This window comes from Rhipicephalus microplus, chromosome 7 (genome assembly GCF_043290135.1).
Source record: "Rhipicephalus microplus isolate Deutch F79 chromosome 7, USDA_Rmic, whole genome shotgun sequence".
Classification (NCBI taxonomy): Eukaryota; Metazoa; Arthropoda; class Arachnida; order Ixodida; family Ixodidae; genus Rhipicephalus; species Rhipicephalus microplus.
In genome coordinates this window covers 21,114,394-21,140,329 of record NC_134706.1, presented here as the reverse complement: position 1 = coordinate 21,140,329, position 25,936 = coordinate 21,114,394, and the positions used below count along the sequence as shown (strand labels likewise).

Below are 25,936 nucleotides of genomic sequence, written 5' to 3'. Positions count from 1 at the left end.
CGCTTGGCGTTTCGCGAGTGTCCGCCACCGAGACAATGACGCCAAACAGGGTTCAGTTGAGTGGAATTGAAAAGGTACCAGAACTACAACCAAATGTAGCCAAAGTAACTGTGTCATCTATTACTATCGCCCCATTCGTCACCAAATAGAACAGGATTGGCATTATGAACAGTCTTTACAATTGATGAAAAAATAAAACAATTCGCATAAGTAGAGAAATAAAAATATTAGATGTAGCCAATAAACTGTCATAGTGCCCTCTGGAAATTTTAATCACCAAACATGTTGAAGTGTAGCCAAATTCGGTGCAAAGTATCGACCAATGGCAACCCTACCGCATAGGACAAAACATGGAAGAACATCATTTTTACCCCCCCCCCCCCCATACTTGCACGACGTCTTAAATAGTAGGACGTGAAGTGGTCACCTCGCATATGCTGTGCCATGATGGCAGACAGAAAATGTGTGGTCTAGAACACGCCTGTTCATCCTCATCAGTGCCATTTTCATCGTCATCGTCAGTGTTGGCTGCGGGACGTAATGCCAACGCTGGACAATGGACAAGCCCCGATTTTAAAGGGGTACATCTGACACAAAAACTTTGCCTCGCGTTTTTCGGCTGCAATATGTGTCTGGGGGCATGTTATTCTTAACACGACACTACGTTTATTAGAGCACGCGACAGATAAATAGGTACATGTCCCACGTTATTCGCCGGTTTCAGTTTGGGAGAGCTCCAAAAACAAGAAGCCACCGCGTGCAACTATTGCCATCTTGCGTGCGCAGCTTTCTACAACGTCAACACACAGAACTGTGACACATTTCATCACAATCAGTATCAAGAATTACTTTCGAATATGAAACGGGACTGCGATATTGATATGTGGGGTTTAACGTCCCAAAATCACCATATGATTATGAGAGACGCCGTAATGAAGGGCTCCGGAAATTTTGACCACCTGGGGTTCTTTAACGTGCGCCCAAATCTGAGCACACGGCCCTACAACATTTCCGCCTCCATCGGAACTGCAGCCGCCGCAGCCGGGAATCGATCCCGCGACCTGCGGGTCAGCAGCCGAGTACCTTAGCCACTAGACCACCGCGGCGGGGCAAACGGGACTGTGGTGTCACCAAACAGAAAACTTACAAATCGTGAAATTTGCGATATAAGCACAATGTTAAAATCACTAGTGACCAACACTGCGTTTTAAAAATTTGTACATTTATTATACTCTACTGAAGCCTTCGCTGCGCCAACTGTGCATGAAAAAAAAGGCAGCTTCACAAACGGGTAGCAACTTGGCCACCATTGGCTCGGTGTACACAAAAGTCCGTGTGCACTCGAAATCGAGTTGAATGCTACTTGAGTTGGCGGAGGATGACAGTATAGCTTCCGCGATTCTGCCGTCAGTGGCATCGGGCGTTTTACCGCAAGCGCCATTCTGAGTGGGCGGGGAACACCTATACCGCAATACAGCCCAGCACTTGGTGCAGGCTGGGTGTCTCGCACTGCTTGTGTGCTCAGAGTTCGTCCCTCTTGTTTTCGCTATCCCTTTCCTCATCCGCTTCCTTTTCCTCTTTCTCCTCCCTTTCATCTTCAACCTGCAGGGAAAATGACCGCGTTCAACACGAATCCCTTGAATAAAAAAGAACATTTACAGGCCTGGCAAGAATACTTAATACACTCGTAAACTCAGAACATAGAAATATTTTAAACAGTACTGCTACCTAAATGAAACAATTATCTGTAACGTGATCGGTTTCCCACTTGAGTTCTGCGGCTATGTTCATCTCACAGTGAACGAACGCCTGTTAAACCGAACATGTTCTTCAGGTCACTCCAGTTTGTGTTTAGCGAGGGCCTATTGGGTACTAATAGAACCGAGTACGATAAGCGCAACTGCTAGCATTATAAAGAAAGCGGCAATTACAATGGTCGGCCGGAGAGAAATACCAATGAAAAGTACTCCGCCTGCGTCACGGAATCATTCCGACAAGCCGGAGAAAAAATTTGCTCCAGAGGGCTGGAGTAAAAAAAAAAAATACTTTTAACAGGGCATTCTAAAGAGGACAGTTATTTTGCTAACACCGGGGACTATTTTTCGTTTACAGTCGAGATTCGGCAGCCAGAAGCACAACAGTTAGCATTATCGCAAAAAAAAACGGAACGACAGAAAATGATGATTGGAATGGAACCTTATGAGTACGATTGCCGTCGAACCGTTTTGTTAATAGGATTATATAATGGCCTTCACAGATTTTCTGTTTTGTGTTAAGTGTCTAACCTTGGAGCAATTTCTCTGGGAAGTGTGCATATATAAATTTAAACGGAAGCTTTTGTAATGAGTTGGAGTATTCGATGCCAAACTCGTTACGCGATTCGCATTGTCTGAAGCCTGATTGTTCCTTTGCTGTTCTAAAGCGTTTAGTACTCGTATCAGCCAGATTCCTTTCCAAAGATCAAACCTGTCAAAGACCAGTGTGCAACGAAGTTTCAAACAGCAGCGTAGCTCTGCTTCTTTTTTTTTATTTCTGGTTGGAAGTCACATATATAAAAAAACAGCGTGGCTCTGTTGTAGAATACTGGGCTGGCACTCAGGCGACCAGGGTTCAAATGCCATTGTGACCTTAAAGTTTTAGTTATTAAAAGTTTGATTATTATTTTTTAATTATGTGGTATAGTGGTTACGGACACCGGCGGTCGTGGACAACAGCGGCGCACGTGAAACTTCTCGTGATGTCATCACAACTTTCGCTTTAAAATGGTGAATCGTATCATCCCGTTGCAATTGCTGTTCCACCCCTCAATATGACTTATAGAGACCGCCTTGGAAAGAGCTGCACAAATTTCGAACACCTGGGATTCTTAAAACGGACAGTCAACGCGTTCCGACTTCCGTTGTCCACCCGTTAAAAAGCTCGAAAGATCTCAGAGTAGATAGACCACGTTTACCGAATAGTATTGTAGCGCTGTGCGCCGCGCTGAACCTCCATTTCGAAAAAAAAAAAACAACTCCCGCGCTCTTTTCCTGCGCCTTACCAATCTTCCTTTCACGTGCAGTGACGCTAAGTAGCCGATAGCGGACTTGAATTAGCACAGAGCTCTTAAATTAGTCCAAACTGGTCTCGACGACGGGCTACGCCTTCCCCTCTATGTGAGAGAGAGGGATGGCGAGACCGTGCGAGAATTTCAACCCAGCTGTGTTCAAACCCCTGTAACACTCTTTAGTAGGGGACGTATTTGCCAAATTATGTCGGCTGCATGTTCACAAACCAAAAGAGAACATAAACCAAAGAGAACTTGAATCCCGACCGCCACGGCCGGGATTCAAGCCCGAGAACAGGAAAAAAGACCGGCATTCGATGGCGGGCCTTTTTTCAAAGAATAACGATCAAGCGTACCCCGGTTTAGCTGGGTCGTGGACGTTTTATACAATTCCCGCCTAACAGCAGCAGCAACAGCAAGTGTTTACAGGAAAGGTGTATTTAAAAAAAAAACGTGGCAGCATATCCACGCAATGAATGATGGAGAGTGGGGCGAAGCATCCGTCCGTCCATTCGTTCTTGCTTGCGTCCGTCCATGCGTGCGTCTGTGTGGCTGCGCGTGCGTCCATCCGCCCGTCCGCGCGTGCGTCTGTTCGTAAGTCCGCACGTCCATATGTGCGTCCGTCCCTGCGGTTGTCCATGCATCCGCTCCTGCGTGCGTCCATGCGTCCATCCGTCCATGCAGCCATCCGTGCGTCCATCGATGCATCCGTCTGTGTGTCCGTTCATCCACCTATTCAACACTCCAAGTACCACCATCTCGCATTTTTTCATCATATATTCCTCATATAAAACCATCGTCATCCAGCGGACATTCCAAGGACTGAACAAGACAAGGCACACGCACACTTTCTTACGGCTTGCGCTTCGTGTCTACTTCCCACCTTTAACCACCTCGAGTTCATGGTATATACTAGTTCACTGTGTTCGGGGCACTGCGGCCCAATGCTCGCTACACGTTTCTAAAACCAAGGAGGTTCCGCCCAGCGAGTATAACGTAGCAACCCTTTCTTGTCAGATAGCGCTCAATGTGCACGCCAATGGCTGCTAAGGGATGATGATAGACAGGAGAATTCGGCGTTTAGTTAACGCACACGCTGCGATTTTTTTTATTGTTCAACAACGCACACAAGAAATCTCCCACCGGCACCACGTTTGCGGTCAAAATCTAAGACTGGTTACACACTACGACTACTGCTACTACTACTCTGCGAGGGACGAACGGGTGCTGTTTTAAGGAGCTTCAGCCCTAAAGAGACGTACCCCGGCTGGATGGGCATCGCCGCACATGATGTCGATGAAAGCGCGCAGCCCCTCTTCTGTTTGCTCGCCGTTGAACTCTACAACCTGGAGAGGAAAAGAAAGAATATTGCGCGGAATTAAGGATGAGGAATAGATCAGCGAAATGAAAGCACCGCGAATTCCGTCAAGCAGAAAACAAAACTCGATCCGTCTTTTTTTTTTTCAAAGAGTGTTATGCGGCAAAAGTTACATACCAGGTTTTTTTTTTTTTTCCCAAACGCCGTACTTTACACCAAGTGGCACCCCGCAGTCTCCGGTACCAATGTAAATTTTGTGATGAGGTGGCAAATTTGGTCTGTATGCTGATGAATTCGATTAATATTCGCCAATCTTTCCTTCTCACAAAAGCATTGTCAGAATCACTGTAAATTTCTTCAGATCGGCGTAACGGGTTTTCTGCGGATAATCAAATCTCATTTTGTGATGATCTCAATGATATCTCGTGAAAATCTGGATGAATTGTTTTTTTTATATGTAACGACACACGGATAAAAATGAGACGCTTATTCTCATTCATCTGTACCAAAAGTACGCTACTTGCGTCATTTGTGCGTGAGAAACGCGGAGCACGTTTCTATCTGCTTGTCATTCTGTACGTGACTTTCCAATTTGTTGCTATCGCGTTCATTGATTTGCCATTGCGGCAAAGCTATGACTTTCTACTCTGTAATACAACACCTTTATAGGCTGTTAGTGCGTTTCTGCTTTGTTTGCGCAAAGAGTAATATATCTGGGCACGTTATCTGCAGGAATGCCCAAAGGTTTAGCGACACAACAAAACTCCTATAGTTCACGACGCGGCTGCAAGGCGCGGCAGTTTGTGCAATACGGATTTAAATATTATTAAGGATGACAGTCTTTCTTGGGGACCTTTGACAAAAAAATTTTGGTGTGTCTGTCTGCCTGTACATTTGTTTGTTTGTCCACCCTAACGATCCCTCAAACGGCAACAAACTGCCAACCCCATCCGCAGCGCCCACCAATACTGCTCAAAGTTAAGCGTTAATTGTTGTGCAATTGTCAATTAAAAAGCAAATATTGCGCATATCTGAGGCGCCATAGCAACACTTGTATGTTTTGTATGTCTGCCTTTATATTAGAAGAGGCCCACACAAGTAGCTCTAAGGACTGTAGCGTTTATCGCGCTGCGCTGACAGCGCAACGCGATGCTCAAGATGGTGTTTCCAGCGCTTTGTTACGACTGCACGGTGGTGGCACCTGCCCGTCGCTTTGCGTTCTACCCCTTATCACCTCCAAGACTCGTGCGCATCTTTCTCCGCGGTGGCACACGCCTTCGTTTTCGAAGATCGCGCTCGTGTCCAACGTGCCTATATGCGCCTGTTCGCCTCTTTCACGCGCTCGAGGCACTCTAACGCAGCGCCTTCGGAATACCATTCACCGATCTTTTTGCGCAGAACATCAAATAAACGTTTTGTTAATTCTCTCCAGACGCAAGACTATCGTCTTTCGACGACATTTACAGTGTAACATGTATAGTCAGGCCAATTATCTTTCTCTGGTTCTTCTGCGTGAAATGAAGGTTGTGCCTACCGACTTGATTACGGAATATTACGGATAGGTTAAAAACATCGGTGAAAAAAATTTATTTTGTATCGTTTTATGGGGATAAAAAAAAACTCAGACACACGTTTAGTTGCATATATAAAATACGCCCTATGTATCGTAAACACATAGGGAAATTCGAGGGTAAAGCAGCTAGCACAGTTGCCTTTCGCAAGCAAACAGCAGTAGCACCGTGTCACGTAGACGGAGTTGCCCATTTTTTTAACTTGCGACTGCGTCAACTTTGTTGACATTTCAAAAGTTATGTTTTATCATACCCAAAGGCCTGTAAGGCATTATATAGGGCAGCAAAAGTGCTAAAAAGTAGACAACATAAATAATAAAACACTATAATATAAAAGACACAAGGAAGAGTAAGAACAAAACATTTGATAATTAAAGATCGGCTAAAGAAAAGCTGTTCCAACAAAAAAGCAACCTTAACTGGGACACGTGAAAATAAATATTTTAGTTGGAGGGGAGGTAGAAGTCTTCATAACGATTAGCTTAGTCTTAGGAATGACGATAGCCCCGCCGCGGTAGTCTAGTGGCTAAAGCACTCGGCTACTCTATCTCAGGTCGCGGGATCCGATTCCGGCTGCGGCGGCTGCAATTTCGATGGAGACAAAAATGCTGTAGGCCCGTGTGCTCAGATTTCGGTGCACTTTTGAGAACCAACCCCAGGTGGTCGAAATTTCCCGAGCCCTCCACTACGGCATCTCTCATTATCATATGTTGGTTTTGGGACGTTAAACCGCACAAATCAGTCAAATCAAATCGGGAATGTCGTTACGTAATTAACGAATAAGTAATGATTGACCATGTGTGTGATTTGGGTAGGCAGAGCGTTCCATTCACGAATGTTGACGAGAAGTGGCGAGTCATAGAAGAGATTAGTGCCTACAAAAACAGGTTCAATTTTATACCGAAGATCTGATCGAAGAAATACATGACCAGCCATCCTGACATCGAAGGTATCGCACGAAGACTGATTGTAGTGAAGCTTTCGAAAGAAAGACAATAGTGTCAGCATTCTAAGCTTTTCTGGAGGAGATAAACTAAACAAATTTCGATGCTAGTGATGCTTGATTTGCGCAATTATTTTTTTTTTCGACGAAGTGACCAGACATGGAATGTACAGACTCCAACGTCTGTATGGAGTACGTCTGATGCGCATTTCGAATTAAGGAGAAGTATTCAATTCGTTAACGTACTGGGATCTTACAAGCAGGAGGTTTAGTCTCCGAGTTCACCGGATGCATATCTCATGCCCGCTGGCATTGAAGCCTCCCTGGACACTGGTATAATTTTCTTCGTGTTTTCAGTACGTGTGAGCTCCCGCAAATGTACTGCCGCGGTTACATGTTATGGCGTTTTGTCTCAGATGCCTAAAACAACCCAGAAAGAGCGTGAAGATATTCATTGAAAAAGCGTACAGACAGCACACACGTTCGCCCAGAAACATCAAGCGTAGAAACTCTCACCTCATTGGTCTCCTTCTTGTACAGCCTCCAGGTGGGGAAGCTGTGGATCTCTGTGTGCTCGTTCTCATTAGTCGTGACGTCCATCTTGGCGATGAGCAAGTCCTTGCGGTCCTTGTACTCGTGGGCCAGACTTTCGCAGATTACCGTCATAGCAAAACAGCGAATGGACCAGGGCGTGTAGAACAGCACAAGGACGTTCTTGGTCTTGTCGAACACTACCTCGTCAAAGTTCTCTTGCACGACCACCTGGGCGGATTGCGATTCAAAGTTCCCTTGACCTGGCAAAAGAGGTTCGTCTTTGATGGTGCCGTCCAGCACGCCCTGGACAAAGCTCTTGATGTCCTCTGCCTCGAGCGAGTTCGTCTCGGGCTTGAAGCGAATCGCATATTGGGGACGCTCGAGGTTTGCGAAGCGAAGGGCGGGAATATCGCGCTTCCCCATGAAGAAGTAACTGACGATCATCCTGACGTCCTCCTGATCAACGTCGATGGTCACGAAGACCACCTGCCAAGTGAACAGAGAAATCAGAGTATAAAAGCACAGTATAACAGTAAACACATAGAGAAAATAGGAGAGCGGAATGGTCAGGGTAGAAACAGGGAGGGATACCACACTCATCAGGATTGCAGCTGTGGCAACCTCAAATCATGTGATGCACCTTTATCTGAAATGACATTGCACGAGCCTGCAGATCACACCCTATTTCATTGCCAGAAGAAAAGCAAAGAACGTGTATTTGAAAGCTAATGCAACATTTACAACACCACTCGATATCGCTTGCCAATCGAATAAACTCGCACATTTACAGCTGCGCTGCCCAAGAGTTCTTACGGCGTGAAATAGGCCAAACCTGCAATCGATGAAGACCCTTCTTTTCAAACACAAAACAGGAAATTATCAATGATAAAAGAAGTATGATAGCTATATTTGTGATTGATTTTTGTGTGGTAAATAAAATTTTGTCACGCAACTGAAGTAGGTCACCAGCTGCTGTTATTAACCACTCAGTTAGTTAGGAAGATCAGTGATTTAGGACATGGATTTCATCTGGGCAGGATGCCTTGCAAAGAGTCGTTACTGTGTGAATTGCCTTACCTTGTACCTGAAGGCAGCAGCAGCCTCCCTGAAGTTCTCCAGAACTTCCGTCATATCGCCACTGTTCTTGCTGTAGAAGAGTATGCTGTACTGTCGAACAGGGACGTTGATCAAGTCCTTGTAATTCTGAAATGAAACAATGAACCGAATGGCTTTAACTGGCCGCTAGCCCGCAAACCAGTATACACTGCACATGAAAATCATCACATGCACGACGACCCCATTATGCACTTCCAGCGCACTTATACATTCGGCAAGGTGTAAGTTCAGCTGTTAATATTTCAGGCAAATAAAGGCAATTCCAAGTGTTTGGAATTGATTTTTTGTGCTACCTTCCGTGTTGGTAGCACTCAGAGTCCTGAAATACCCAAAATACATCTGGAAACATTAACCACTCAGCTGGGACCTCAAAGTCTTTGGAAACTGTAGAGAAAACAGCATAAGAAGAACGGCCGGAAGAATGACAATATAGAAAGGGACTCAAAAAAAAACTGGCTTCGGAGCCGGCTGGACAGTCACCCCGGAAGCATGGACCGAATCAGTGTCGAAAAATCGAGTCAGTTTTAAAGACAATAGTCTTTCTTGGGGACCTTCAACGCAAAAGTTTTGGTCTGTCTGTCTGTCTGTCTGTCTGTCTGTCTGTCTGTCTGTCTGTCTGTCTGTCTGTCTGTCTGTCTGTCTGTCTGTACATTAGTCTCTACATTGTCAGTTCGTCCACTCTTAAAAACGACCGACCCCATTCGCAGCACCCACCAATGTTGCTCAAGGGTTAGCGTTCACACTTATGCAATTGTCAATTATAAAGCAATTATTGCGCATGTCTTAGGCACCATAACAACACGTATATATTCTGCATGTGCATATTTTACCAGAAAAGGCTTACATAAAGAATTTTAAAGACCGTAGCTCTCATCACGCTGCGCTGACCATGCAACGCTTGCACGAAAAGGCGAGTGTGTCCAATGCTTTGCTAACACGAGACGGTGGTAACACCTACCCGTCGCCTTGCACTCTACACTTTATCACCTCTGAGAGGGGCGCGCACACCCATCTTAGAGCCACGCGCTTCGTTTTCCAAGAAAACTGCTAGGTGACACTTATGTCTAACTTGTGTCGTGACTTGATGCGCTCGTTCGCCTCCGCTACACGCTCGAGTCACGCTAACGCAGTGCCTCCAGAATACCGTTCACCCATTTTCTGGCGCAGAACAAGAAACAAATTGTTCACTCTCTTCACACGCACGACTATCGTCTTTAGACGACATTAGCAGATTAACATGCAAATACGAAACATTTTTTTAATTTCTAATTTTAACGTTGGAACCATTAAGCTAAAACTGGCTGGAGTGTCTATTTTAGGAGCTGGCTCCTTTTGCTGGGAGGTTGTTTCTCGTCGTTGCGCCGGTGCGAGATGGGGGGGGGGGCGTGGCTGTTTTCCTGACGTGCGCCCTTCCATCTCGAAGGTTAAGCGTGAGACAGACACGCGATTTCCCGTGCGATACGGTGTGCGGTGTGAGGATGAGACAGCAGGAGTGGTGACGTTTCATGACGCATCATCGCATGAGATTGTGGTTATAAGAGGGAAAAGAAGAGAAAAGTGAGGCTCGTAACTGTCCGCATCAGCGTGCGACACCTTAATAGTAGCTCATATGGGATTGGGGAGAGGAGGGATTAAAAGGATAGGATTAAAGGTGTAGAGAGACAGAGAGATGCGCTAGGACAGCGAGCGACTACATAAAAAAGATTGGAGAGATGGAAACACGGTCACAGGAGACCGATGATGGGGCACCACTTTCGAAAGCTCATGTCGGCGACAGGAGGTGGCGTAGGAACAACCCAGTTGGCCAGAGCTGCGCTGTCGTCGGATATCGTGAGGGCACAACCGGTCGGCACGGATTTCAGCGAGCGAGCGACCATGCACTGTCGCATGGCCGGTGCGGCGAGCATCCAACCGGCCAGACATTTTCGTCGCCGCAACACACCGCCGCATGGCAGAAGCCAATCACATCACAAGCAGACGAGTGACGTCACGCCGCTGGTGGCGCCATCTCCCTGTAGCCGCTCCCATCACCCGTGATCCAGGCCAGTTCAAGAGAGCCGATGGAGAGGTGCGATCTTGGATTTGCTGACATCGCCGACTGCGGCGGCGTGACAAACATCGAGTGCATTTCCCTGGTGACGTTATATTACACTGGATTGAATAAAGGGATGTTTGAAGTGTGCCATTTTAGCACGACAACGCCCGTTTTGAAAGCGTTAGTGAGACCGGAGATTGGGAGTAGCGATGCGAGGTCATTTCGCAGGTAAACGCTATCAGCATTTGAGCGCTGGCTATTTCCGTGATGTGTGTGTGTTCAGTTTTTTTGTTGCATTTTCGTCGTTGCCACCTGCGTACTAGGGTCATATGTGCATCGCAGAGGTGCAGAAGATAGTCGTCCGTCTTCGGAGTTTTCCGACAACTAGATTTGAGTTTCTGTTCAGCTTAGATGACCAAAAAACTTTCGAGCCCAAGTCTGAAATTTCTGTTCTTGAATGGGGATCGAGATGTGTATTCGCGTCGGAACTTTGTGACTACTAACCGGTATTTCCATAACCAGTACTTTCACGCTAGCGCTAAGCTATAACTGTGTAATGCCAAAGATTTTGTGAATAGGTATACTTGGCTAGTGGCTTACAGTACAAACAGAGAAACGGACCTTTTCTAGGTCTGAACTAGGCCTCCATTGCAGACCAGCACAATACAAAAAGTGCCGCCATATCTACGAAGTGAATGATGATGAGTGGGCGAAGCTCCGGAGGTAAACCTGGTAAACCATGAATCCTCTGTACATTTTGCCCACTCGATTTTATTACATCGCTCCCCCTAGCGTACGTCGCCGCACTAAATCGAACGATTGCCTTCAACCAATGACACGCGCCATATGTGACATCATTCCTATTTTATAAGATCTCGCGTCTTTCATCAACTACAAGTACCGCTTTCTAGTTTATAACATCTTGCATCTTTTCATCATCAGCTACAAGTACCACCATCTAGTAAACACTACAAGAACTAAATGAGAGGTGGCTACATACAGGAGACGGTACCACCATCTAGTGAACACTGCAAGAACTAAACTAGAGGTGGCTACATACAGGGGACGCACAGCCCACGCCCTAAGGAGCTTCGCCCCTAAAAAAAAGCATGGCTCGCGTCGTATGACCACCTCCGTACATGCACAAACTAGCATTGTAATAAAAACCAATTACTCACTTCCTTCGTCAAATCCGATACCAGCGGCAGGCTGTTCACGGCGACGAATGTCCGAATCCTGTCACAGGTAGGCTTCAATGCAAGCACGTTCCTGCCCTCGTCAAACTGCAATAATAGAAGGGAGCGTCAACATTCATTTTTGTTCAAACGTGCGTTCACATGCAGGCACGACTCGCACTGAAACCTTGCCACGACACTAAGATAAATCTCTAGCTCCCCAAAAAAAGCTTCTAAGAAACCTACTGCGAGCCAATCTACGGCACAAGGTAGTTTATTTACGATGTAATTAAAGTGCACAAAACAAAGATTGCAACAAAACTGAGGCCAGCGAATGAGGAACAGAATGCAAGTTAACACCTGCTAAAACTCATAACATCACGGGCCAGGCGCGTAGCCAGAATTTTTTTTTTGGGGCGGAGGGGATTTTTTGGGGAGGAGGGGGAGGCACTCAATTAAAGTGGCCATTTTTCTCCGCTCTCTAAGCATTGGCGGAAAAATTTTGGGGTAGGGAGGAGGGGCATGAGTCTGGTGTGCTACTCTGGCTACGCCCGTCATGGGCAAGTGTGACGACACCAGAATATTTATTTATTTATTTTCAAATACTGCAGCCCAATACAGGGCTATTGCAGGATTGGGGTACACTTACATGAACAAAATACACTGATTACAAGGTTGACATAAAAAACATGTATGCAGCTGAATAAGAGCCACACGTATTATTTCGTTCAGAAACGCGTACACCTGTTTTAATCTCAACTAAAACTGTTAAAAGGGCACTGCACAAGGAAGTCTCCATGAGAAGTGAATCTGTAGTTTTATGGGCGGAGCTCCTCTAATTGTAACCTTGTTCTACGGAAGGCGTAACCGAGAGAAGAAGAGACGAGAGAAAAAAAAACCAATATCTCCCGGACAGTATAATAGACGGCGCTGTATCTTAGAAGTACATAAAACTGCAGTTGAGTGAGAATATTTTAGATGGCGCTGCACCACTACGCTCCGACTCTACAAGAATTAGAGGCCAAATAAGAGGGAAGTGGACTGTGCTTCAACCTCACTTTCGTGAAACAAGGAAAACTCATTCAACAGGCACTACCACCATTGATGTACGCAGACGATATAGAGATAATGGACGACAACAAGGGAGATTTGCAGAGATTGCAGGACATCTGCGGTAATGAGGGAGATAGGTTAGACATCATATTCGGCAAGGAAAAGTCAGCACTCATGAGTTTTAATGATAATGAAGGTAGTGAGCTTAGAATACAGGAGGTCACGCTAGAGATAACAGATAAATACAAATATCTGGGTGAGTGGATAAGCAATGGGGCTGAGTACGTAAGGGAACACGATATATACGTGACGACTAAAGGTAACAGGAACGCAGTGGTGATGAAAAACAGGGCACTGTGAAATTACAATAGATATGAGGTTGTGAGAAGAATATGTAAATGTTTCATGGTTCCTGGTCTGATGTTTGGCAATGCGGTCTTGCACATGAGATCAGAAGTTCAAGCAAGATTAGAAATTAAGCAACAATGAATAGTTAGGCTTGTCTTGAGAGCTCACGGGAATACACCAAATCAGGGGGTACAAGGTGATATGGGATGGACATTATTTGAGGGCAGGGAAGCTAGGAGCAAGATAAAATTTGAGAAGCGATTAAGAGAAATGGGGGAGTAGCGTTGGGCTAGGAAAGTATTCAGCTACTTGTACATGAAGAACGTCGACACAAAACGGAGGAAGCGAACGAGAAGATTGCACGGTAAATACATAGAAAACAGCAGGGGGCCAAACCAAAAAGAGATATTGATTAAGAAGAAGCTGAAGGAAGCTGAGACCGATATGTGGTGAATCGGCATAATTAAGGAGGCCGCACTAGAGATCTATCGAACTTTTAAGCAGGAAATTGCCATGGAAGGATCTATAATAATACACGGGGTAGGTCTCTACTGTTTGAGGCCAGGGCGGGAGTATTGCGAACAAAGTCATATCGGGCCAAATACGAAGGAATAGACATGGTATGCAGTGCGTGTGGAGAGGAAGAGGAAACTGGCGAACACTTGATAATGTTCAGGATGATGGCGCAGAGTTTTTCAAAGCACTGGAGTTTAGGGACTGGGAAGGCAAAATAGACATTAAGGGGGTAGCATTAACTAGAAGGAGGTTATCTGTTTGCTGGCTAAAGTCGAGGCACGAGTGAAAGTTGAACCCTTCACTGCAAAGTACGAGTCCTCAACCTCACTATTTAAAGAAAAAAAATAAATCTAGTTTTTGGTTCACTACGTATTACGGCTTGGTGGCGTCAGCCACCACCCGATCTAAAGGGTACAACCATATCAATCCATCCATCCATCCATCCATCCGATTGGCTGCTGCGCGGGTTGCGCCTGGGTGCACGAGGAAGGAGTGCCTCTTTCAAGGCGTATTCGGTTGGGCGTTTTGGGCGCTTTAGAGTGCTCTGGAAAGTGGCTGTGCCTACGGTTGGTAGAATTTTAGTGCTCGAACTACCTTCGGTTTGTTTTCTCAGAGCGTCAGCCTCTGACTCGGAGCGTTCCCGACTGCTCTGACTTCGAAATGAGAGCGTGGAGCACTCCGACAGAGAGGACGGATCACGTGACACAACCCAGCCAATCTTGTGGCTACCGGCAGGTGAACGAGGCTAGGAGCGCGAGCGTGCATTTAGGAAGGGGGTATCGTCGGACGCGTAATACTTCGTATACGTGCGTTGTTCATGGCGGTTTTGTGCGCGTTTGGGCCGAATTTACATTTACAAAGCCATAAATGTACCATGTCGATAATGAGGTGGCTAGCCATGGCGGAGAAAACTTCCATGCTGTCGTTACAGCAGCTCGCAGACCACCTCATGGTTTGCCTTGAAGATAACAGCTCAGAAGAGGACGATTGCCAGATTTATGCGCTGAGCTCAGAAGGCTTTCGCTACATCCAGGCATGCCAGGGAGAGAGAGAGAGAGAGAGAAAGAATATAACAAAGGCCCCACATATAAGAGATGTCCACTGAGCTGATCGGCACCATTTGTTGACGCGGCGCAGCAATGTTCACCAGGCAGCTTCCCATGCTGGCTGCACGGTGGCATTACGGGCACGCGGCTCTAAGCGCTCTGAGATCGCCAATGTATTCGGTTGGCACACTGCCCCTCGCGCTCTGATATGAAGATACCTCTGCGTCTGGCGACTCTGAGCCAGAGGACCAGAGCGGCCAACTGAATACGCCATCAGTCTTCTAGATCGTAACCGTACGTGGCGAATTGTTGGTGGGGAGTGCACGAAGCAGAGTGGCGGCTCATGCTCGTCGCCTCATTGGTGGGGCACGGACGAAGCGTAGTGGAGGGCCTCGGCGGCATGTGCTCGTCGCCAGACAAAAATACAAACACACCAACGGATGGACATACGGTCGAAAGCAGGCATCGACGGACGGACACACGAACGCACGGACAGACACGTGCGAGGACGCGTGCAAGGACGACTGGCACACGCACGGACGGACGGGTGGACACACGCTTCGCCCCACTCATCATCATTCACTCTGTGGATATGCTGTGATCTTTTTTTTTTGTATGTCGCGAGTGTACTGCATATGCAAGCTGAAGAACTGCTGTGTGCCGTTCGCAGATGGTTGTACGCTACGTGTAAGAGCACATTACGAATCATAATTGCCTAAAAGGCCATGCTACACTACTTACAGCATTGGCCTATGTGATCGGGTCGCCTCAAGTCACTACAAGTACAGCTGCAAATGACCGCACGCGAAAGTGCGCCCACGTTTTAAGCATTCAATATAAAGAGTGTGAGGGTTGAGCCGCGCGGTAGGCAATTCGCGGACAATTTTTCACACCATGACACGGGAGGAGCGGGCGGGGTATACCAATTTTAGCAGGGGCGCTGCCCGGTCGCCACCGCAGCAGCTGCATGCTGGTTAATAGGGAGTTTAGAATAACGTTTGCAAGCGCTGCGGGCGTTGCGGGCGTTGCGGGCGCGTAGCGGGCGCCATATGAGTTTTAGAATAGCGTTTGCCCTGCTGCGATCCGCAACGCACGATTGCTGCGACACCGTAGCCTTGAAACCAGCGCTTGCGGGCCACAAGCAGGCCGCCATTACCGCACGCAATTTCAGATTTTCTGCGTGTGGTCCACGAACACGAACGCCGACTCGCGTTACGACGCATGCGCAGCGGCAGCGACCGCACCGCAAGGGCTCGTGGTGCGCTATTCTAAAACTCCCTAATATTTTTCTAGATGCGCAGGAGCTTTCGGTCGCGGCTGTGTCCGTTCATCGGCGACCCTCAACTACCCCACTGCGCATTAGCCAGCTCTCCCCTTCTCCTCGCGTGAGCGCAAGAAGATTGGGCTGAGGAGGTGACAAAGCGCTGCCTCCCGTTCGTTTATCCACTCCGATTCATTTCTCCACCATAGCTGTGCGCGCATACATAATGTTGCGCGTGCTCGCAGCCGTGGCATTCTCCAAGCAGCACTGGGTGTTCACATGGCGGCACGCACAGACACACATGGTAATACACACAAATGGAGGGGTGTAACAAGTGGTGCAATAGATGATGATGATGTGTGGGGTTTTATGGCGCAAGGGCCAATTGATGGCCAAAGAGCGCCATTTCAATGAGTATAGAGATGTGGACAATGATAGGTTGCGTGGCTGTATAGGGGCCTTAAAATTCCTCGCGATAATGCGGGTAAAAACATAAGTATTAAAGAGATGACAGTGGCGTGATATGTATATTAAAAAGGGTGACAAAGGTTTTGATAATAAACACATGTAAAAATATTTGGCACTAGCACACGTGCCTCATCAGCGCCCTTGTGTCCAAGGGCTGCGAGGCAAGTGCTTTTAAATGTAATCACAGCAGCAGCAACCTCTCTTGAAAGGTCACGCTACGCAATGCCTGGGTATAAAACATGGTAAAAATTGACATCTCTTAAAAAAGCTAACAATGATTTATGGGTGAAAAGTGGTTCCCTACCGACAAACATTGCAGGGTGTAAGGGTATATGTTGTCGGTAGGGTAATGGAAAGTGTTGTCTTCTTAGAGTGTCTAACTGTAGGCCGGTGTGCTCAGATTTGGGCGCACGTTAAAGAACCCCAGGTGGTCTAAATTTCCGGAGCCCTCCACTACGGCGTCTCTCATAATCATATAGTGGTTTTGGGACGTTAAACCCCACATATCAATCAATCAATCAGAGTGTCTAACTGTTTACATTGTACTAAAACATGAAGAACTGTCAATGCCTCACCACATTTATCACACAATGGTGGATCACCACCGGACAAAAGATGTGTGTGTGTCGTGTATGTGTGTCCTATCCTGAGTCTTGTTAGTGTTACCTCTGTTAGACGTGATTTTGATACTGGTGGCCAATGGCCAAGGTGTGGCTTGATAACGTGTAGTTTGTTTTGTGTGTGTTTATCCCACTTGCTCTGCCAGTAGTCCCTGAGCTTTCGTTTGAGAGACGGCTTCAGATCAAGGACCGGGATTGATATGGGTGTAGGGGCAGTGGTTTTGTGGACGGATGCAGCGAGCTGATCCGCCCTCACGTTGCCTTGGATCTCACGGTGTCCTGGCACCCAGCACACTACAACATGTTGGTTGAGTGTGTAGAGTGCAAAAAATGGAGTAAAGCGAGACAAGGACAGGGTTTTTTTTTGTTTTTTAAGACTGTGCAGAGCCGTTACCACACTGAGGGAGTCTGTATAAATTACTGCTTTTTGTATTTGTAATTGTTTGATGTGTTTCGCTGCCACAAGTATCGCGTAAGCTTCCGCTGTAAAGATACTTGTGCCTGGATGTAGAGGGCCAGCATCGAAAAGGATGGATGGACAGCAGCGTAGGACACAGAGGAGTTAGTCTTGGAGGAATCTGTGAAAAACTCGGGACGTGTGTATTTGTGTTGAAGTTCAAGAAAGTATGTTCGAATATGGGCAATAGGTGCATGCTTTGTAACTTCTAGGAAAGACACATCGCAGTCTATTGTCTGCCACTGCCATGGTGGCGGGTATGCTACAGGAGCCATTAAACTGTGTTCGAGTGACACGCCAGTGTCCTCAGCTAGACTCTTCAGGCGAACTGAGAAGGGCTGCCTCATTGAAGGCCTGTTTTCAAACAGAATTGAGCTCGACAAATCATTAAGAGTAGAGTATGAGGGGTGCTTTTTATCCGCTTTCACCTTAAGGAAATACACAAAAGACATGTAAGTTCTCTGCAGATGAAGCGACCACTCATTTGACTCAACATACAGGCTTTCTATGGGGCTGGTGCGAAAAGCACCCGTAGAAAGGCGGATGCCCAAATGGTGCACGGGGTCCAGCATCTTCAAAGCACTTTGAGTTGCAGACTGATAAACAACGACCCCATAATCTAAGCGGGTGCGAATGAGGCTTCGATACAGATTCATGAGGCATTGCCTGTCACTACCCCAAGTAGTACGTGACAACACTTTTATAACATTCATGGCTTTTAAACATTGTGTTTTTATATACTTTATGTGTGCACCAAGGTCAACTTGTTGTCCAAGATTAAGCCTAAGAATTTATGCTCGGCTTTGACGGACACACGTTGCCCGTTCAGTCGAATGTCAGGTTTCGAGTGCATGCCTCTCTTTCGAGAGAACAAGACACCCGTGCTTTTTTGTGGGTTAAGTCGAAATCCGTTTTCATCTGCCCATTTGGAGACCTTGTTTAAACCCAGCTGAACCTGCCGCTCACACATTGCCAAGTTGCATGACTTGAAGCCAAGCTGGACGTCGTCGACATATGTACAATAGAACATATTGCGGGGGATGGACAAGTGCAAGGAATTCATTTTGATGAGAAAAAGTGTGCAGCTAATTACACCACCTTGTGGCACGCCTGTTTCCTGGACAAATATTTGGGAAAAAACCGTGCCCACTCGGACACGGAATGTCCGGTTTGACAGGTAACTTTCAATTATTTGAAACATTCTTCCGCGCACGCCAAGGTGGGACAGGTCTCTAAGAATTCCAAAACGCCATGTTGTAACATAAGCCTTTTCGATATCGAGGAACACAGAGAGAAAATATTGTTTATGGACGAAGGCGTCTCTTATCTGTGCCTCAAAAGTGGTGCAATAGAAAGAAAGACGCACAGCGTAGCACTATCTTCAACTGGTTCCGAAATCGAAAATTACTTAAGTGGTTCTTCATTCAGTCATTATTGACTAGTTACACAACCGTGCCACAACCGCTTGAAAAAATATGGGAAACAACACACAATGTAGCTCCACATGTTGGCGTTTCTTGCAATCCCTTCTTTACGTTTTCTCTTTCTATTTTAAGGTCGTCACTGATTGTAGAAGTAATCACTCTTTGTAAGCAGTGATAGGCGTCGACAACGTACTTCGTATGCGCGTGTGTAAGGCCTATGTGCTGCGACCTCACTACAAGCGCCTCAGTATCTTGGCGGTGCCTCCCGCTGTTTACAAACTACAACGAAGTCTACTTGTGGTGTGCAACCAAGCTGCATTGACGCAACACTGACCTTTTTAAAGAGCACAACTCCGTCCTTGCTGACACCAAGCTCCTTGTACACTGCGTTCTCCGAAGTGATTGCAAAAGCGTGCTCTTCGATGGTATACGCAGCCTTGAGGAATTCTTTGGCCTCCACTCTTGTCTGGTCCTTGAAGAAGCCCACGACGGTGACGTTCGCGCTGTCCACGAAGACCCTGGCATCGTCCGCGGTAGTTAGTAGCCGAGCCGGAGGTTGGACCTTCTTTTTGATCCACTGGGTCATCTCCTCTACCGTGTGGTCACCCTTGTACTCGGCCGGTTGTCCGTCTCGGAAGAACGTGAGCGTCGGCAAGCCGCGCGCGTAGTGCCAAAAGAGCTGATGATCGTACATGGTGTCCACCTTGGCCAGCTTGACGTCCGAGCCTTCCTCCTCGAGCTGCTTAGCGGTCTTGGCATATACGGGTGACAAGGCGTGGTAGTCGACCATGAGCGGGGAGTCTGCGCACGCACAATTTCTCAAACACAAAGAGCCAGAGCCCTATTCGAGCATCTTCTAGATTAGCGGAGTCTGAGACCTCAACCAGCTAAGGCCTCTTCACTTCTCGGTGACATCATGGGATTACAACGAGCGTGGAGGGAGCGTTCTCTTATATGACCATTGCCACGAACTCGTTAGTTTACTAATGACCCATTGTGAATGCATTCGTTCATGCGGTTTCCCGTTTCTCGCAAGCGCCCGCAAAACAAGCAACTCCGTCCTTTTAGGGCGTTGTACGCGCTAGGAGAGGAGGATAAAAGAATGCCCAGGCTAGTTCTCCATCTTTTTGTCGAAATTAGCGGTGCCAGCATTATCCTCATGTTATGCCGTGGATAAATAAGCTCTAGATTTATTTATATGCAAGTAATATCCCGTCTAAATCAGCTACCGTTTGATTTAGCTTGTCATGCAGTGTTGCGCTCTTTTTCCTTTGTTTTTCACGGTTATCGAGCGCGATCGCCCGATTTGAAATCATCTTGTTATTTGTTGGTTTTTTGTTTTTTACTTCGGTGTGGCGAGGATAACAGCGCGCAGCCGAAAAGCGCGGTAATATGATACGCTCAAACTGTTAGCGCCAATTTTGTCCACCTGTTTTATGAAAAAAGAAATGGTGAATATAAAATGGCACCTGCAGGAAAGTAGTGAAAGGAACCATGAACTGGCTTTTTTTTCAACCCAGTTTTTTTTTAACGTGGCACAGAGCTTATCCTTCGTATTGTTGGTATACATCAGTAGTTAATCCGAAAAACACGTAGACATTTTTACAAGCATTGTTTTTCGATATCGAAGGCTCTGAACGAGAATGTCGCTTTTTGTCCAGCAACGCCGAGAATCGTTAGCAAAGCTGGTAGCCCTTCTGGTGATTTGCGCATGCTGCCGTTGTTCTACTTTCACAGGAATTCCTGTAGCTATGCTTAAAGGGGCACTGAAACACTTTTTCAAGTAACCATGGAATGGAGTTGCTAAAAGAGCTTATCGCCTCACGAATTTCACACCGCAAAAGTTTTAAGAATTTGTCCAGTACGAGCGCATTTGTCGCACGCTCCAATCGCATTCTCTCTTGTCTTGTCCCGACGGAAGCACTGGAATCTTAAGCTCCGCAGCAAAACGATCTCCGATTTCTTACACATATGTTTATGCATCACCGTCCCAAAGCAATAAATTGCTACCGTAACAGCGAAAAAACATTAGTTGCCACCTCAGTTTTTGCTGTAAACGTAGTCTTTATCATCATCGTTAGTCTGACCGTGTCCAATGCAGGACAAAAACCTCTCCCATGTTTAACCAGTAAATTTGGTCCTGTGTTTGCTGCTGCCAATTTATACCCGCAAACTTCATAATCTCATCTGCCCACCTAACCTTCTGCCGCCTCTAACCCACTTAGCATCTCTGAGATTCCAGTTAGTCATCCTTATTGTCAGCGGTTATCCTGTCCACGCGCTACATATTCAGCCCATGTCCACTTTCTCTTCTTGATTGCAACCATGATATCCCTAACACCGGTTTGTTCCCAAACCCATTCTGCTCTCTTCTTGCCTCTTAAGGTTAGACCTACCATTTTCCTTTCCAATGTTCACTGCGTTATCCTGACTTTAAGCTAAACCCTCTTTGTAGGTCTCCATATTTCTGCTTCGTACCTAATTACCAGAAAGATGCAGTTGTTATATACCTTCCATTTGAGGAATAGTGGCAATCTACCTGTAATGATTTGAGAGTGCTTGCTAAATGTGCTCCACCCATTCTTATTCTTCTAGTTATTTCAATCTCGTGGTGCGGCTCCGCAGTTATTACCTGTGCTAAGTAGGTATAGTCTTATACAATTTCAAGTGCCCTATTACCTATCTCGAAGCGGTGCTCTCTTCCGAGGTTGTTGTACATTACTTTCGTTTTCTGCACATTAATTTTAAAACCCACCTTTTTGCTCTCCTTGTCTAACTCCGTAATCATGAGTTGCAATTCGTGCATGATTTACTCAGCAATGCGATGAACAAAATTTGAATTTGCCAGTTTGCAAATTACCAAGGTACGTAGGAAAGCTTCAATAGTCCTTCCTGTTGAACGAATCGTGCCTAAAACGTCGTCTTGTAAGTATTGCGTGCCAGCAAGGCCACTGTAAGTGTCCTTATGACAACTTTGCAGCGCGCACAAATGGTGCAATTACGGAGGTACTTAAGCACTTTCTTGAGTTAGCATCGGGCTCGAAATTTTAGGGGCCCACGCGCTCGCCGCTTGCTTAAAAAACTCGCTGCACGTGTTTTGCCCGAGATTCGTGCAGCAACATGAATGTCTTGAGACCTCCGCAAACACCTTCCAGAATCACGGACAGCTGGACGGCATATGCGGACGAACCTTGAAAATGTAGCGGCGTTATTACCACCTTGTGAATTAAGGCTCACGGCGTATTCGCGGTGAGGTTACGGCATAATGGACTAGTAGTGAGGTTTCTGGTCTTCATGGTTTCATTGCATTGTATGACGAGGCGCGAACGGCAGGTGATTAGCGCATTCTGCATTTCTTGCCAAAATCTTAGCTAAAATGTTGCATTTCTTGCTAAAATCAGCAGTACCGAAAACATGTTGAGGCTGGTTCGCTATTTTGACAGAACCTAAGGTTATTTCAACAAATCCAACTGTTTTCGCTAAGCTATGTCTAGAAGCAAGGAATTGCATTCTATTGGCCCAATTGGCACAGCTGTTACATCCGTGCTGAGTTTTCGCAGCAGCGCATTGCAGGCGCCGATCAAAGTGCCAAAGTGGAGATCAGCTGTGCGTTTCACGGTCAAGCAAGAAGCTATGATGAAGGCTCGCAGCTGCGCTTAAGTTAAAACCGCTGTACTACCCTTGAATTTTTACTGCGTGACGAAAGCAAAGCTGTCCCTGTAGTAGCAGCCATCCTGCGACGGGGCGGCTTGACCGATCACAAAATGACACAGTTACACTGAATTTCCTTATGAAAAAAAACAACAACAAAAACACGCTAGCTAACGGCTTACGCTCTATGGCGTCTGATTACTGAATGATCAACGGACAACTAAAGAAAGAACATTCGCTTTTCGGTGGCATCTATAGGCAAAGGAAAGTGAGTCGTGGCCATGTGGTCGTGGCCGATGGCCGAGTGCCGCTTGATTGCACTCCTGCCCCGTTCTGGCAATGGGCAATGCCGCCAAAAGCGGACGTTTTGTTTAGCCGTTGGTCAATGGTGCTGTGGGCAGCCACCGCAGAGCATGGTCAAAGTGTTAGCACGTTGCTTTTCAGCATAGAGAGGAAAGCGTCGTCATACTCACAGAACATGACGAACACGTGCTTGTGCTCCTTGATGGCAATGTCGAAGTTGCTGCCGTTGAGTACGAGCACCCGGTCCTCAACATCGTATTCGATGCAGTTGGCCGCCGCTAAGCAACACAGTAGACCGAGTAACCTTGGAGAAAACATGATTCCTCCGAGTACGTGCCGCTGTCGGAAAAAAAAATCCTGTGTACGTATTCGACAAGTGAACTGGTTAGCAGCGCAGCGCACAACCCACTGAGAGTACGACAGTGTGATGGGACGACCAGACCAGAAAGCCACCATATAAACGCGGCACCTAGTCACGTGACTTCATTCGGACCAATGACGCTTCAAGACGCGCTGACGACTCCCGTGGTGTCGCCCTGCGCTGGGCTCTTTCTAAGTTCCGCGTTCGTATCGTAGCTCTTTGCATAGCACCCTTCTGTAAATGCCATTCGCCGTGATTACCATGGCTTATCCTCTTCGCGAGTCAGAACCTTTTCGTTTTTTTTTCCTATCCTGCTGCTTTCTCTTCTCTCTCACTGTCTCTTTCATCCCCCTCCCCGCAAGCGAAATTCCAGTTTTTTTTTCTTTTTCTTTATATGAAAAAAGAATCACTCCGACACCTGCCACCTGCGTGATGAGTTTGTGCTTTGCACTGGGGACACAGTGATGTCCCTGGCCTGTAGGATCAATAAAATAAATTTAAAAAAACACATGTTAGGAGAAGCGCACAAAGCAACCTTGTTTCCTGCGAGTGATCTGCTCTACCAGCATAAAGAGGGGAAATCTCCATTATCGACGCGAGAGGCCGAGGTTCTTGCTTCGGCATGGAATTTCGGAGAGTCACGCTTGGTAACAGCAGACACCCATGCAGTCAGACTTCGCCGAAAATGGTTGTAAACGCAGTGCTCGCGCAAACCTGGTTTTCAGGGGTTCACGTATCACGCTGTGGCAGTCTCAACGATAAAGAAATGGCACAGGTGACCGGTTTCCGGAACTGCAAGAACGCGACACGCGGCGCTGTTTTTTCACGAACACGCCGATATCGCGGGTGTCGAGAAGATTGCAACTTTAAAAACATTGGGGAACCACTGGAAATCACACCATCGAGGAGTTTGGAGGGGGGGGGGGGCAAGTGCGATTAAGATGTGTTTGCTCGCAACTTCAAGGGAAAAAATCATGTTCATCGGCTGATAAGAAATAAACAAGTGTTTATTTGTTTTTAAGATGTGGGGTTTCTGAAGGGCTAACTGCAAGATGGCATCTGTCCGCCGGCTATTCCTTCTTCGAGAAATGGAATGTCCTTGGCAATCTCATTATCGGCGTGCTGATCTGTTTCCTTTGTGACTGTACGTTCGCAAGCATGACACCAGCTCTTTGAAAGCCATCGTACACTCGAGCGAAACATGGTATCCAGCGGTGGTTATTGGTTTTTCAGCTTCCTAAGGCTAAAAAAAAACAGGAACATTAACAATTTTTTTAGTCTGGTCACTTATAAACTTATCAGGCTATAAAAGTTAAGTACTTTTGTTTTGCTGATGAAAAAGAGCAGTCTATCAATGCAAATAAAACAGCCAATACTCACGTGAAAGTAGTCACACACGAAATCAACTGCTTCTATATAATTTACACAGTGGATAACTGCTTGAAAAAAACGTGGGTGCTTAAAAGCATGCCAGTGCTCACCGAGATTTCACTGATGTGCTTTCTGATCGGTCTGGAAGTAGTGTTCGCCTGCAAATAATGCACGTTAGGAGATCACGAAGAACAATCGGGATAATGTCTAGACAGGCGTTCTGCCAGGGAATCGAGCTTTCAACTTGTTGGTTCTCGAAAACCTAGTGTTAATTGGTGCTGTTGTAATTTTCATGTGCTGGTGTACAATACACACGCAACTTCTTTTACGGTAACACCTAATGCTCGGTTCGAAAACTCATAGCTATGAAAGAGTGGTTAGCCAGTTTTTATCTTATTTATCGAAAAACTTAGCGGCCCGTGAATCGGATCAAGCAAATTTCTTAATGGTTAGTAACTGGATTTTCTCTAGTCATTTACAAAATATATGGCGTAGACCTCTTTTACTCACTTTGTCGTAAGGATAAGTAGCGCAGTTTTTACCATTGCCAAGAGGGATAACAAGGACACGACACTCGCTACTTTTGATCCGTCTTGTTCATTTTAAATAGTGTGCTACTTAACCTTACGCTAAAAGGATCAATTACCAACTAGCCCAGTTATCAAAATTATTGACGATCTTTTGTTGGTACTGTTTCTCATGTCGACAGTAAACATAGCTAATGTCCACCAGCGTAGCCAGAAACTTTTTTTCAGAGGGGGAGGAGGTTCAACCGTGGTTCTTGTTCGTGTGTGCGTTTGTATGTATGCGTATTCATATACGCAAAAAAATTTGCAAAAACAATACTGAAAAAATTTGAATCCTTTTTGGCTGCTCAAATGGTGACGTCACTGTGAACGAGCAGTGGGTGAACTTAAGGATGGCGTCAACACAGGTCTAGTTTCTGGGACATTCAGCAGGTTTAAGGTTCAACACTAGTAGCATTTTGACAGAAGCGAAGTGCGAGATAATTAGTGCATGTGATTCCACTAGGTACGTTTTGCAGTTGCGTGTAGTAGAACACTAAGAGCGCCAACGAAATTGATTTCACCTAAAGAATATTGACCGTATATTTTATAGGACATGTAGCCCAAGTTTGTAAATTATGCGTTCAAGCGTTATTCTAGTGAATATAACCTGGTAGATGTAAAAAAACAAAAGAATTAAACAATGTCATTGTTTAGATTTACATACTGCGCTCTGAGAACTCTCACACTATATGTTTAACAATGATAGGTTCATTTTCAGTGATCAAAATCAAGGTTGAAGATTGCTTCATA

The 25,936-nt window shown here is 46.2% G+C and overlaps 1 protein-coding gene across 1 annotated transcript; it reads right to left on the bottom strand.

Moving 5' to 3' along the window:
• Positions 1-1,521: 1,521 nt before the first annotated feature.
• LOC119179347 (protein disulfide-isomerase) lies at positions 1,522-23,203 on the bottom strand. The gene is made up of 7 exons (XM_075868425.1): positions 23,056-23,203; positions 19,266-19,732; positions 11,742-11,846; positions 8,490-8,615; positions 7,395-7,898; positions 4,309-4,392; positions 1,522-1,602 (listed from the first exon to the last, which is right to left on the bottom strand). Exons 1-7 carry the CDS (start codon positions 23,201-23,203, stop codon positions 1,522-1,524), a joined length of 1,515 nt encoding a protein of 504 aa, XP_075724540.1.
• Positions 23,204-25,936: the final 2,733 nt, after the last annotated feature.

Excerpts from the sequence above, each read along its gene's own strand:
- LOC119179347 (XM_075868425.1), bottom strand. The coding sequence starts at position 23,203 with ATGTTTTCTCCAAGGTTACTCGGTCTACTGTGTTGCTTAGCGGCGGCC. Across the intron at positions 19,733-23,055 it reads GCACGTGTTCGTCATGTTCT|ACTCCCCGCTCATGGTCGAC; the intron begins GTGAGTATGACG and ends GTGCGTGCGCAG. Across the intron at positions 8,616-11,741 it reads TATCGGATTTGACGAAGGAA|AATTACAAGGACTTGATCAA; the intron begins GTGAGTAATTGG and ends GTTTCATTTCAG.